This window comes from Montipora foliosa, chromosome 4 (assembly GCF_036669935.1).
Source record: "Montipora foliosa isolate CH-2021 chromosome 4, ASM3666993v2, whole genome shotgun sequence".
Taxonomy (NCBI): domain Eukaryota; kingdom Metazoa; phylum Cnidaria; class Anthozoa; order Scleractinia; family Acroporidae; genus Montipora; species Montipora foliosa.
The window spans coordinates 14,811,500-14,826,499 of record NC_090872.1 but is presented as its reverse complement, the minus strand read 5'-3'; the positions used below and the strand labels follow the sequence as shown (position 1 = coordinate 14,826,499).

Sequence of the window (15,000 nt, the reverse complement as noted above, 5' to 3'; positions counted from 1 at the left end):
AGCTAGAAATTGAAAACGTTTACTGTGCCAATCTCACTACAGGCATCTTACCTCTGTATTTTTTCAGTCTAATACCATCGGCAAAGAAATATTCTCCGGGTGCTTCTGTTGTTCCAGCTAACAAAGATCCCATCATAACTGAAAATAGAGAGATTGGTTTTAGCAACGTTGATTTAATTTAAAATTTAATGCCATTTCATTAATTGAAATGAGCATTTAAAAAAAAGCCCACATCACCTTAACAGGGAATGATTTGCTATGCATGTCAAATTTAGCATAAATACATACATGTACATCTTCCTCTAGCTGTCAACAAGACTATTTCCAAAGATACCAAACTTTCAATAGATACTTCACTGAAATTTAATCACCTGTCGAAGCTCCCAAGCTGAGGGCTTTAGATACGTGTCCAACATTCTGTATACCACCATCTGCTATCACGGGAACCCCAAATCGTCTAGCATATTCAGCTACTTTGAAAACTGCAGTGCCTTGTGGCCTGCCCACAGCCATGACCTCTTGTGTAATGCATATAGATCCGGACCCCATACCAACCCTCAGGGCATCAACCCCAACATCAATAAGATTCTTTGCTTGAGCAGCTGTCACAACATTACCACCGATAACTTGCAAGTCTGGATACCTCTCCTTAATGAACCTGTGCGTGATAAATTGCTGTAAATTATATCAACCATGACAAAATTAGCCCACATAACTTTCTGCAAGAGCCTAATGTTTTTGTTTAATATTAAACTGTACACTGTCTTCTAGCATTCCTTCCTGACACCCTTCTACATCATGGTAATAGTGTAAGCTTAGCACCAGCCATCAGATTACTAAAGAAAACATCACTGCAGGAATAAAACTTTTGTCTGCACACTGATTCCTGAATGTCGGAGCTCAAGACACCAGTCGTGTCTATATTGTGTGCAAGTTTCTCTTGGTTTGATTTTACAATGGAAACCCACAGAGAGAAGTAGCCATCAAGATTTCAAACCAAAGTATGATTAAGAACTCTGGTTAGCAGTTCCTTCACAGAATGAAGGTTTTGAGATGTTAAGTCTCAGTCAATTCTGACCACATTTATCATCATTTGGCTGATGCTTGTAAAAAGAGCTGCTGTTACAGTGCGACTGGGAAAACCGGGAACACCTAAAATACAGCTGTATGTCAGGAATGCTTACCGTTTTCTACATCTACATCTAAATATCCCAGCAATCAGCAAAGTCCTTTTGACTTATGGCTGTTTTTGCTTAGGTGGTCTCATACACCACAAGCATTTTTAGGAGACATTATGCCAAGGCACTTCTGCTGGAAAGAACACACTTATAGTGGACAGCCACAGCTATCCCGGGAACTTCATCCCCTACTCTTCTCAAATAGTGCGTAGGTTCTTTAACGTCCCACAGCGAGCTTATAAACATGGAAGATATTTGTGAAACAGGGCCTGTTTTACAATCCTTATCCAAGAAAACTTGAAAAGTCTAACCATTTGCAGGTTTAAAGTGCTACTGTGACGAAAGTTGAATCTTCCCTATCGAAGCCATTTTGGCACATAAACACGTAGTCTGTACGAGAAGAAGAATGCTGTTTACTATTTTCAAATATCTCTTTTTGTTCTGGAGATATTCAAGTTGTTTTAATATGCAAATTAGCCAAGTGATGACGTCATAAACCCTACCAAATTTTGATCAAGTATGATGGAGAAAGATATCTCAGCCAATTTGTATCAGAAATACTTGGTTCTTTGCACTAAGCTTCTAGTAAATGTGTTCCACAATATGAGCATACCATTTTTGTTACCATGGCAACATACTGGGTTCCAGACCTCCCTGATATTAAAAGCTTTGCAGACCACCTTTGGCGTTCTGTTTTGTTATTTGCAAATGGTGCCTCATCTGCATGATCCTGCCAGCATATAAAGATGTTAGGTTGAGTTTGTGGCCTTGGTAAATGTATTTCTAGCCTGAGATCACCAAAATATTGAAATCAGGTTGGAGGGGACTGGAAAAGAATGAGTTGCCATGGGAACCAATTTCTTTACAGTCGTAGGTGTGTTGCCTTCAGAACTATCAGCTCACCAAGTTTCAATGGTCTCTGTTGCAAATTGACCGAGATAGCTTTATTTATATTCTTGATGTTCTACTGGGTTGGGTGAATGACGTCATCAGCCTTCTCATTTGCATATTTAACACATTTTTCAAACTTAAATATCTCTGGAACCAATGCAGATATTTCCAAACGGTAAACAGCGTTTTTAATGTTTCATGGTACTCTATGTGATAAACCAAAAAACTCAAGGGATAAAAATTTGATCACAGTAGCACTTTAAGTACAAAGGCAGCACTTTCCCCTCAGTTGTTTCAAGACCCAGAGTGTTGGTCCCGCCAGAGTTGAACTCACTACCTCCTGCTTGGCAGCCCGATGCTCAACCAACTGAGCCATCGGTGTGCGGTTTTTAAGCAAATCATGTTTGAGGACTTCACGCACCAAAAGTGCAAACTGAATGACCATTATTTTAGTAAAAGACGATACAGGTATTCACAGCAGCACCACATGTTGAAAGCAACAATTTGTCTTGGAGCGCCAGTGATCAGTGAAAGGACAAATCAAATACATACAGTGTTCTGTTTCTCTATGAGCTAAGTCTCAGAGCTCTAACAACCAGAATTAAATGAAATAAAATCAATTACGCCGAAAATCTAAAGCCAACACAATTCTTGGGCCACACAAACAACAGTAAACACTCTGCGGTTCAGCATACAGCTTTCGGATGTGTGATTGGATAGAAATAACATTCCTGCCATACAGGTGTTCAAGGTTTTCCTGCTTCCACTACAATTATTATTAAAGGTTCTAAAGGGCTAGGGTTTTCACTCAAGATATCATGAACACATTTGACATGTGACATTTGCCGTGAGTCGTCACTGGATCTTGTGTAAAGACCCAGCTTTTGCAGCCCTAATGAAGCTTGGACGAAGAGCATCCAAAGTACTCTCAGGAGAGAATACTTTTGATTTCTTTTTAATCTATAGACTCCTCAACCACCCCTACCCCAGTGACAATTAAAATCTATTGGTGCTAGACAGTAAAATCCATCAAGTCTGACTCCTATAGGAGTCAATTGTGTTTGTTGAGGTTACCTCAATAATGCAGGAGAAAAATGATGGCCAGTCGAATAACGTATGAGCAAAAGGCAAGGCCCTCAAAAATATTTTTCCACCACAACTCCTTTAATGTCAAATCTTAATGCTTACTTGATCAAATCCAACTGAAAGACAGAATTTCCCTGGGAGGAGTCAATGACAACAACGTCTACTCCACTCTGAACCAAAGCTTCCAGTCTCTCCTTGTCTTCATCTCTTGTGCCAATGGCTGCACCCACTGGAAAAAGCAACATAATCAGCAATAGTGCTGCTTTCTGTACTTCTGCATTCTGTGCCACTAATATTACGATTACAGTGAAACCTCTATTAAGCGGCCACTCTCGGAGAAATGGCTACTGGCCACTTAATGGAGGTTGGCCGCTTAATAGAGATTTGTCAGTAATTAGCATAATCTTTAGTAGAAACATCACTTTATTCTAAAACAAACACCTTTAGAGGCTTGCGACAACTTTTGCACAAAAGACAGCTCTAATACTGAATAAAAATACAGTACTGTTGGAAAAAACAAATTCTCCTTAAAATGTTGAGATGAGGTTCTCTCAACTTATATTAACATGAGCAATCTAAACTATGGCGTAAACTGAGTTGATTTTATAACTGGAAAAGGAGGCATGTCTGAAACTGAAATGTTGCATTACGGGTCCATAATTATTAATAATCTTTAAATGCAAGGAAGTCTGTCGCTAAAAAGGCAAACTAAGTGTATTAAATGAGGGGGCAGTTTCTAAAGAAACTGTGGTGCTGCATCGGTGGGGAAGTTATACAAAAGTTTGGTTTTATCAATGGAGTTGATAATGTAAATTGGCCACCATCCAGAGATTCTAAAAGCTGACGTTTCGAGCGTTAGCCCTTCGTCAGCTTTTAGACTATAAAGTGGCCAATTTACATTATCAACTCTGTTGATAAAACCAAATTTAAGTGTATTAAACTCTTGGTGGCCACTTAATAGAGGTTAACAAGCATTTGATTTACAATATTCTATAGAAATGGACTGTGATTACTGGCCGCTTAATTGAAGGTGACCACATGGAGGTTCCACTGCATTACTATTAACATTGTTACTGACATTACAACAAAATTAGTCAATGTTAAAGCAGCCATGTTTGCATGGAAACTAAAGAAACAGTGACTACAGTTACATTGTCAAAAGAACTTAGATTCTCTCAGGAAAAAGACTAATGCTTATATCTAAAATAAATTATTTTTTCTGTTTTGAAACATTAATATTAGGGACCTTAATTAAGTAAAGAAAAACGACGATGACGGCTACAAGAACATTGTCTAAAAATCCTATTTCGAGTTACTTTAATTATTTTGCGATTACTGTAAGTTGCTCGGCTTGGAAAGTGTGAGCACGCATTCCAAGAAGAAAACTGGTGAGAACAGTATGGACATTTAGAGAGAAAATTGAAAATTCATCGTCAGGTGCTCTCGTCCTCCACATGACCTCAACTTTGATCATTTCACATCGTTGTCAAGACGAGAATGGCAAAAAAATGTATTAAAATGTAAAACGCACGTGCAGGGCATGCAAAGCTGTTGTTTTTGCTAATTGAAGCTATTGTTAGGTGGCATTCTCGTAGCCATCGTCATCGTCTTTGTTTAAGCCCCCTATTATTAGGTGCTGGAACACCAAAAAGCAATCCATCTGACAGTTTCTGGTTATCTGCTAGTGCATGTAATCTGCTGAATTTTTTTCTTGCGATTGCAAAAAAATGACCAATGCGGGTAATCTACCGCGCAGGTAAACGGCCGGAAATTATGGTATGTGGATTGGGCAACAGACACATACACTGTTCCTGTAAAGCTAAAAAGGTGCATTGTATTTAAGTTAGTGTTGTTTGGGGCCATGTTCCTGAAACCAGCTAGCAACCTTTTAAGGAAGCACAAAAGCAGCTTTGAGGTTGCTGTTTGGTTTCAAAGACATAGCCTAAACAACACAAGAAATCTAGTAACCAAATCTTAAAATTCACAGCGTCAAAGTACCAGATGTGAGATGGTAAACAACCAGACAAAACGACTGGTCACCGGCTACAAACAAAAAGCCTGCTTGACACTTGGAAAACATGGCATGGCTAGAATATTCTATGGCCATTTTCCCACTTCAAAGGTCTAACTGACGACGCTTTCAAGTCGTGTCTAACCAAACCACATTATCATTTAAAAAATCAAAAGGTCCAACCTCTGGAGCGATGATAAAAGCACAATACCTTGCATACCTAATAGCTGCTTGTTGACATCTTTGGAGGCGAGTGGAAAATTCCTGTTTTTCTTCAGATCTGTCCGAGCAATTAATGACACTAACTCCCCTTTCTCATTGACAATTGGTAGCTTTCCTGTAAAAATTTAGAACAGTTACAATTACAATAATTATTATTACTATCATCATCATCATCATCATCATCATCTTCATCATCACCACCATCGCTGTCATTATTATCATTATTATTAATACATGATGAGTAGCACAATCATGATGTAAATTTGGGAAACCAGTATCTTGAACGAACACTTCAGGCCATATCTCCGCTGGTAAAAAGTGCTAGCCACTCACATTTCGCAGATATGCTTCTTACATATTAAGTAACATTTACTGTGTAGATTAGCAAAATCGGTCGCTTAAGTTTAGAATAAACGGATTCGGTTGTCCACTTTGGGGACAAAAAATGGCGCGTCACGCGTAACACGCAAACTAGTAAGACGAGCACAACAAGGTTCTTCAGATGGCTTGTACTTTATTCCTCACAACGAAATCAACAACATATTTCACATAAACAATGTTGCAACCAGTAAATAAAAAAATGTAGTTAATTTCTCACCAATGACGGAGAAAAGAGGCCGAAAAGCACAACAGTCTTGAGCGTCACGCTCCTAAAATCTTCAGTGCTGTTTTGCAATTTGCGTCTGTAACCCACAGATGTTTTGTGGTTAGGAAGAATAAAATATGGTTCGAGAATGCTCATTTGTGGTAGTTGCTTTGGAGAAAGTTTTACCGAAAATTTCTCAGCACACGAGAAGCCAGAGCATTTTTTCTCAGTCTGAAACACTTTGTCCGCCATTACAATTTGCCTTAGAGCCAAAGCACAGCTTCGCAAAATGTCCTCTGTATCTTGCTTGTCCGAGCTCACATTACAAAACCGAAAGAAAAACAGAATGCTCATCTCATGTACAAATTACATGCCAAAGCTCAGAAAGAAACAATTCAAATTGTGAAAGAACGAGACCTCTTTGTGAGTCTGAAACACTTCTTGACGTTCAGAGGTTGACAAAGCGAATTTAGAGCGTGAAAGAACCAAAAGTTTCTCCTAGCAGATCCGCCATTACGTTTCGAAACGTTCCCTCAGAGCAAGCTTTGCTACCAGGCCTTGACTTGTTTTTATCCAGTTAAACCAGTTTTTTCTGGACTTCAGCACATTTTGCCCTGTTTTTTTGCAATCCATGTGGAACATTTCGCCGGAATTTCTCAATTGCGAATCAAGCGAAGCATATAATCAACTCTGAAATTAACATTTCTGTAATGTCAAAGTTAAAAATGAGAATATTTCGGGTTATTTAACAAAATTTTTTAGGGTAATCTAGGCAAAATGAGGAAATTACCATGCCTGCAAGGGGTCATGGGTAAATTTAAAATTGCTTATTTTTGATCCATCAGTACAAAAAATTTCATTTTACATTAAGATATCAGCTTAAGAGGCTATTTGATTTTGTCAGGTTCCTTTTCATCCAATTTTATGGCAGCATGAAAAATTTTGTAAAATTTCACTGTTACACAAATGTACATCATGATTGTGCTACTCATCACATGCAATAATACTAATAACAATACTAACTTAATTCAATCACTTCAATGAAAAGGAAGGATACCAGAGGTTATCCCTATCGAGGGTATCTGCCCGCAGCTGGATGTAATTGACTGAGAGTTCATTTTGATGAGGGAGAAAAACCGAAGTGCCTGGGGGAAAATCCTTGGAGTCAGATTGAGATAGATGCTTCTTATCGTTATTATCATCGCCATCAATTTCATCATTTAAAAGAAACTCTTACCAACCTTTTTTGCTCCTTTGTAAAATGCCATTTGCTTCTTGGAGTGTTATACCATCTTTTGCAACAACCAAGCTTTCACACGGTGTCATTACCTGTTGTAACGGTTGATAAAAAGGTCAATATAAGGGTAATAACAAACATTGGGGTATGTCTGTAGCCATTGCACAGCCAACAAACTGCAAATCAAACAGTAAACAGCTACATACAACTGGATAAATTTGTTAGAGTAGTTAATCTAAGTTACTGTTAGATTAGCAGAAGCCATGATCGGGACTCAGTGGTTCTCAGTTATGCCAACATTTGGTTTGCGAACTTAATCCATTGACACCTGAACTGCCCTAGAATGCCCCCATGTCTGGCATTAGAGAAAAATCTATAGAGTCCAACTCCTGCGAGTCAATGGGTTAAATAATTATTGGGGAGCTTTAGGAACAATGACAACAGTGACGAAAATGTCTCAAATTGGCATATTCAGTGGCCAAAAACAACACCTTTGCATGCTCTGCACATGCGGTTTTCATTTTTGTCCATTTCTTCGCCGTTATCAGCAAAACAACAACGTAAAATAGTCAAATATGAGGTTTTATGGAGGACGTCATTTTCTTTCCTAAATTAAGTGCCCCTCATAACGTTTTCTTTCCCGAGGGACTGCCATGCCTAGAATAGCCGTTAAGTGATTACACTAATCATAAATGATAATTTATGTTTTGAGATGACATTCTTGGTACTGCCCACTAGCAAAACTACTGTAAAAAGCTGTCCATGATGAGTACACACATTATGTTTGGAGGTAGACATTTCTCTCAGTGCCCATGCTCAGAACAAAAACCCTTGTTCTGGCAGTCATCTCCAACTTTAAAGGCTCAAATAATTGAAAGAATAGTGTTTACCTGCACACTGATATGTTACCACAAGAATGCCACAAGATTAAAGATGGCCAACATGGATAATTAACCCTTTGTCTCATAAAAGAGTCGGTTAAAGATTTATATTGTCTAAGCCCAGAACACTCTTTTTAAACCGTGGTTCCCTGCAATTTGTATCCAGTACATACCAATGTGATACTGAAGTGAACTCATCCAAATTGAACTTTAACACTTTTCTTATTACAGTATTTCCAGTTTCAATCATTGCAGGGCATTATTTTATAGTCAGTATCAGAAACTCTTTGTTTGCCTTCATTTTATCGGAAAGTTTGTGAATATCCTACCTCTTTGATCGGCCTCAACAAGTCTGGTTCATGGACAAAGTCAATGTCACGGGAAGTAACAATACCAATTAAAATGCCACCCATCTGACCATTTTCTATAAAGATCAGAAATTAATAAATGAGAGGAAGGGTTGTTTCATTTCATTAATGATGAAGAGCGGCGGCTTTGCCCCCAGTCCTACATGTACATTTATATGTCTGAAATTTAAAACACAATCATGAAAAGAATAATAATTATTATTAACTGTCAAATTCCGAGATCACTGTCATGTTCATCATCTCGGGTGTCATCCTTCTCTTTGTCCTAGCCACCATTATCATTATTTGACCTACAGTATAACATTTTTTGGCAATGGACAGTTCAGGACACTGGAAAGAGGCAAAGTGAAGTTTTCTACTGGGTGAGATAAAAGTACTCTACATGTACGTACATGCACACAGCATAGTTAATAATGGACTGAGATGAAAAAGAGGAGCTAACGCTCCCTAATATGTGTACACAACTTGCATTATTGTTTCCCCATACCCGTTATAGGAATTCCAGAAAAGCCATGTTTAGCTTTCGCGTCTAGCACATCACCGACACAGTTTTCAGGACTCAGAACTAATGGATCCAAGATAAAGCCCTGTTCAAACTTTTTCACTTTTCTCACTTCATTTGCTTGAAACTCCACTGAGCAGTTATGATGAATGATACCAATTCCTCCATTTAACTGTTGAAAAAAGGGGTTTCATTACGATAACATTCAGTTGCTTGAGCTACATGTATAAAGACTTTTCAGCTAAGCAATAATGTTTTTTAAACTGATTAATGAGAAGAGTGAGTAAAGGAAATAAGTAAAATGCAGGATAAAAGTATTGTTTCCACAGTCAAGTTATAAAATTTGTTATTGTTGAACTGTCACACTTCAAAAACAAACACACACAAAAGGCATCTGCGAATTCTGGTTGGGAATTTGGGAACTGTATTTTGACTAAAAATGGACACCAAAAAACTTTGGGATACAACTTCCAGTAAAAAGGGAAGGTAAAGGTAAAAGGGTTCAGCTAATCAAAATTTACACTCCAAAAGTCATATTGCACACAGAAACCTTCCATAAATAATACAGCTGTAAATAAACGTTACTGAACTAGCTTGCTCAGTCAATACTGTGCGGGAAAATGTTGGTCAAGTTCCTTTTTTTGCAAATTCATGCGAGGTCCATAAACTAGCAAAAAAGAAACAAGAACAACATTTTCCCAGTCTGGACCAAGTAAGCTAAAACAAGTTGCAAAATTGTTGAGACACTTTCACGAAAAAACACTTTTTCTGGCTTCCAGTACCCACAGTATCTAGAATTTAAACCTTTCCCACTTCCCCTCCCCTCTCCCAATTTCAATGTTGACTGTTTAAGTGTCCAACAGTTTTTTGTCTTGCTTGCAACACTGATAAGGGGGGAGGGGGGCCGCAGTGTGAGAGATAATAAGTAAATTAATAGTGCTCCAAGAGTGAAGTGTCTCCACTATTTTTGCAACTTGTTGTAGTTCAATTAAGTTTTTATTACAAAGTGTATATTGGCCCTCTTGCGCAGGGCTTGCCTCTTCGACTGCTTCTCCTAATGGTTCCAGAAAGTAAAATTGATACTGGAACTCTGACATGACTATATAAAAAAACATGTCATGCATATATACGCTGATTCGTGACCAGTCCACCTTAGCAGTCTGTATTGCAAAATTCGAACCATTCAGAGAACCAATCAGAATTCCCCTTTCACCTTGGACCACTTTGCCTAAATAATAATAAACTGTGTGACAAGTCATAATGAAGACAGTGTTTCACACTTACTGCCATTGCTATTGCCAATGACGACTCTGTGGACACAAAAACACAGTTATGACAAATGTAAAAAACAAAGCAATGGTTTAAAGTGCTTTATTACACTGTAAATATGTCCAACTACTGTAACAGTTGTCCTTGGCCTTTTTCTGACTATGTTTAAATTTCCTGACAATTCTCTGACCTTGAAAAACTTCAGATTTTTTCCCTGACTTTTCAAGGTGAGCAGGAACCCTGCAAAAACTATTTTAAGGATCCAGTGGTTTCAGTAAGTGCTGACAGCTGACAAATTGCTTCACTCTCAGAGAAGTTGTCTATTGACAATAGGGAGCTTAAGCAACGACAATGGTCATGGCAACAAGAACGTCATCTCAAAATGACAATGTGTAGCACAATCACCATACCCAATTGGGGATGACTCAGAAACATTTCCTGACTTATTCAGTTTAACGTCTTCAATAAAGCTATATTTTTGCTGAATGCTAAGGTTATCCTTGTTGATTAGCTTACAGGGTGTAAAAAGGGTAAGCGACTTTCTGTTCTTGAGAACACAAAGGTAAAAGGATAGAAAAATAGGAAAATTTTGAGTGTAACGCGTAACACAATCAAAGTGAAAGTCTTCAAAACCATTTTCATAAGAGAGAACACTTATGTGGATTAACAGACAATAACCAGTGATAACACGCAGTAAATACTACATATGAGCCAAATTTCAACAGTTCAAGTTTATTAAAACACATTAAAAAGATTCAAAATTCCGTAGTTTCCTTACTGTAACGCTGTGTTTTGGAATTCTGGCGCTCACTAGGTTATTGTTTGAAACAAGTCTTCAATTGATATCTGTGGGTTCAAAACCATCTCAACTAAGTGCTCGTGCCTTGTGCTTTAACATAAAGAAAAATTAGTTTGAGGGATCCACTACAAATGGAGAAATCACTCCTCAAAACAGTTGCTACGCTTTTTCTGCTCCGCAATTGCACAATAATATTTTTCGAGACCACTTCTTTCAATGTTGCTCCTGATCCAACCAAGGCATAACTGGGTTCCAAGCAAGCATTTTCTGAATGCTCACAAGTTTCCCTAGCTATTTCCACAGTTTCGTCATTGTAGCTTTCAGGGTCGCGAAAATATTGGCCTTTGACTGAGTCACTACATTTTTTTAACATGCTGGGCCATAATGAACTAAGTCTTGAGTGCCAGTAAACATCACAATCTACTTCGCAAAGAAGCCATGATTTCCATGAGCTTCACAAGGCTTGGTAACCTTTCCTCTATGGATATTATTGGGAAGTCCACAATGTCTTTTCAGGGGCAATTTTCAGGAAATTGAGAGACACATCTGCTCTGACCTCAAATTGTTAAGTGGAGCAGAAAGCCAGCGTTTAGAGTGTCAATAGAACAAAATGAGGGGATGCTATCCTCCATGTAGTGAAAGCTTTCTGTTTTTCCTTTTTATTTGCCTCAAAATTGACTATCTGTATGAAAGACCACGCCTGGAAGGGATCATGGGTAAATCAAAAATTCAGTTTTAACAGACCAAACTTTAATATTTTCTGAACAATTAGAAAGATATGAAAGTCTGGGTGTGAAATAAGCCAAAATAAGTGATTTTCACCCCAATAAACACAATTTCACAATTTTTAGGCATCTAACAGGAATGGGTACGGTGATCATGCTACTCATCTGACGTGACTATTTCAACCTTTTTAACCCTTTTGACTCCCCAGCCGGCCTGAAACGGCCATACTTACTATTTTTACTAAGTATGGGGAACCCCGTGAGACAATCGGTTAATATGACAAGGGTATGGTAGTTCCGCAAAAATGAAACTGGTAAAATGGCGCTTAATTTAGGGGAGAAAATGACAATTTATCCTCAAGTGCTGACGTTCTTCATACATACATGTAAAACTTCAAATATGGATATTTCACGTTGCAGTTTTTCTGAAGACTGCAAATAAATGGACAAAAGTGAAAAACCTGCAGAGCGTGCGAAGCTCTTGTTTTTGCCCACTAAATATGACTAAATATGCTAATTTGTGACGTTCTTGTTGCCGTTGCCTTTGTCATTGCTTAAGCTCCCTCATAACGACAGCAAGTTACCCTATTGAAACCAGCCACCAACTTTACATTTTTATTGAGATCCCTGCCAGGGCTGTTAATAAGGGCTCGCAGCCAGCCAAAACCACTGGCTAGTAAGCCATCTGCAGCCGGCTACTTTCCTCTCATTTTACCGCCAGTCAAGATGAAAAACCTTAACATCAAAAAAACTTTTAAAGCAATGTTCTCCCCCTTTTGAGGGGAACTGATGGCATTAATTTTCTTAAGAAGATTAAACAGGAAAAATCAGGACAAACTTCTTCCGCTCGATCATTCAAGCGAATGATCTGGAACGCCTGGAACATTTAACCGAATACAGTAGTTCCCATTATTGCGCTTAATCTCACAAAACAACATGACATCCAAGAGTGCCAACTTCCCTTTGATGGCTGCCTACTTTTAATTCTAAGCCTTTTACTTTCAAATTTATTGACAGCCCTGCATGGGAATCTTATTCAAATGCAGCAAGATGAGAAAGAAATACACGTATAATAACTGTCAACAGCCAATGAAACAACATCACCTGTCACTGTGTCCATTGGAGAGCTTACAAGAGGAGTTTTCAGAGTGATCTTTTTAGTTAATGCTGAGGTCAAATCCTGAAACAGAGAAACAACCATATTTGGTAAATCGTTCGACCAAAACTGAAAATGCCTAAAACTCAGCGAGAATTATTTCTCAAAATGATTATCATAAGGCCCTCCTACACTTTTCAAATTTTGTCAAATAGAAATTCCATGCTATAGTTTACGAAAAATGATGGGACAGTTCCCATTTCCCACCTCTTCCTTTAGTTTCATGAGAATTTTTACATCTTTTTCACTGAAATGCACGGCAGAGGACTGGGTTTAGTCACTAATGTGCATTCTGATGAACCAATGTTTAAGGGATGTCAGATTTCCATTGAGTTAGTTACTTCAAAGACCCATCCATGCAAAGCTTTTTGTAGGACTCTTGACTAAAAATCTTCCTTGACAACTGCTGTCTTTCAGTAGTTGAGAGCCACCCCCCTTGAGATCTTGTGATTAATAAATAGTATAAATACAAAGGTGATTGTACAAAATCGCGCGCTCTCATTGGCTCGCTATCTCGGATTATCAGCCGATAATCACCTCGACGGACAAAATGGCTGCCAGTAGTCGTTTTGCCATTGTAAGTGAAGATGATTTTGCATTGAAATGTTTGTTTTTTCTCTTTTTTGAAATAATCACCTGTGTATTAATACTAAAACAATTATTCGCCTCAGGCTCAGTGATTCTCTGTGAATATTCACTGATAATCACTTCGCCATCGGCAAATAATTGTTAATTATTATTATTATTATTATTATTATTATTATTATTATTATTATTAACAATTTTAAAACAATGCTGTTTGGCAGTCTTTTGCCATAATGCTTCTACTGCAGCATCCAACCAAGGGTTCATACAAGGTAGAGACTTAGCACTTCGCATTGCACTCTAATCAGTTAAGTCTGTTCAAATGTAAGTGCTACACGGCCAGCGTTTGCAAAAACGTAATCCTTCATCTTCAACTTTCTTTGAGCAGTTACTGAGTTCCTTAACATTCCAAAAATGATTTGATTGATAATAATGGCTGTGAGACGAATTTATGATCCTTTTCCAGGAAGACTTGAAAGTACAACCATTAGGGGTGCAAGGATGGCACAGAGGTGAGAGCATGTGCCTCCCACCAATGTGGCCCAAGTTCGATTCCCAGACTCGACATCATATGTGGGTTGAGTTTGTTGGTTCTCTACTCTGCACGAAGAGGTTTCCTCTAGGTACTCCGGTTTCCCCTCTCCTCAACTTTATTTGTGTTAACTGTAAATTTCAGTTTACAGTGTCCCCAAATAGTGCCCCAGCGCTAGAACGATCAGCCACTTAAATAAAGTTCTTTTCCTTTTTTCCTTTCCTTGCCATTTGCAGATCCTATGAAATTTCAAATGTAGCACTTTCTTCTCCTGAAGTTATTTGAGACTCTTAAAGTCGCTATGGCGCTTACTTTTTCCAATTTTTTACTTTTCGTTTGAATATCTTTAGTGTCTGGAGTGTAGTACTTCAAAGAAATTTCCCCCATAGTGAAACCATGCATTTTAGTCGGCGTTTGATTTATACGCAAAAAATGTTTGGCCAAGCCATCTGGGCCCTGGTAACTAGTGATGTCAAAGAACTTGCAAAAGTGTGAGAATAGAAGTCTTGTTGAAAATCTGACGATTTTGAATGGAATTACATTATTGACTTCTTTGAGGTACTAAACTCCAAACATAAATATTTGCACAAAAAGTTAAACTGTGAAAAAACATAAGCATCACAGGGACTTTTAAGTTTGTGCAGACGTCCCCAATGTAAGAGCAGTTATTTATTACCAGGATACTCTGACAAATACAACACTGTTTTTTACATGTAAGCAATGCAGACCTCATTTCCATAACTATGTTTTTTATTGTCTTAAGGTCAATACTGTAATTAAATATCTCACAGTTTTAAAACTTACCACTTCATCGGCAGTAAAGTCAATAAAGCCAGGAAGAATAATGAAATCACTGAAAACAAAGCAAAATAATTATACAGTGTATTATACAGTGTTCCGTTATTTATTTTGCATCCTAACACAGTGTACTGTAAAACAAAATTGCAGAAAAAGCAAAGCCAGGCATGTCCA

The 15,000-nt window shown here is 38.0% G+C and overlaps 1 protein-coding gene across 1 annotated transcript in view; it reads right to left on the bottom strand.

Moving 5' to 3' along the window:
* Window positions 1-15,000, bottom strand: part of LOC137999982 (inosine-5'-monophosphate dehydrogenase 1b-like) — a 25,559-nt gene that overhangs the window by 8,759 nt on the left and 1,800 nt on the right. Inside the window, exons 2-11 of the mRNA XM_068846041.1 lie at window positions 14,833-14,881; window positions 12,860-12,935; window positions 10,247-10,272; window positions 8,948-9,134; window positions 8,422-8,516; window positions 7,216-7,303; window positions 5,387-5,503; window positions 3,258-3,384; window positions 372-658; window positions 52-138 (exon numbers count right to left, since the gene is read on the bottom strand). Coding sequence (XP_068702142.1) covers window positions 52-138; window positions 372-658; window positions 3,258-3,384; window positions 5,387-5,503; window positions 7,216-7,303; window positions 8,422-8,516; window positions 8,948-9,134; window positions 10,247-10,272; window positions 12,860-12,935; window positions 14,833-14,881 — 1,139 coding nt within the window. The remainder of the gene's footprint in view (window positions 1-51; window positions 139-371; window positions 659-3,257; window positions 3,385-5,386; window positions 5,504-7,215; window positions 7,304-8,421; window positions 8,517-8,947; window positions 9,135-10,246; window positions 10,273-12,859; window positions 12,936-14,832; window positions 14,882-15,000) is intronic.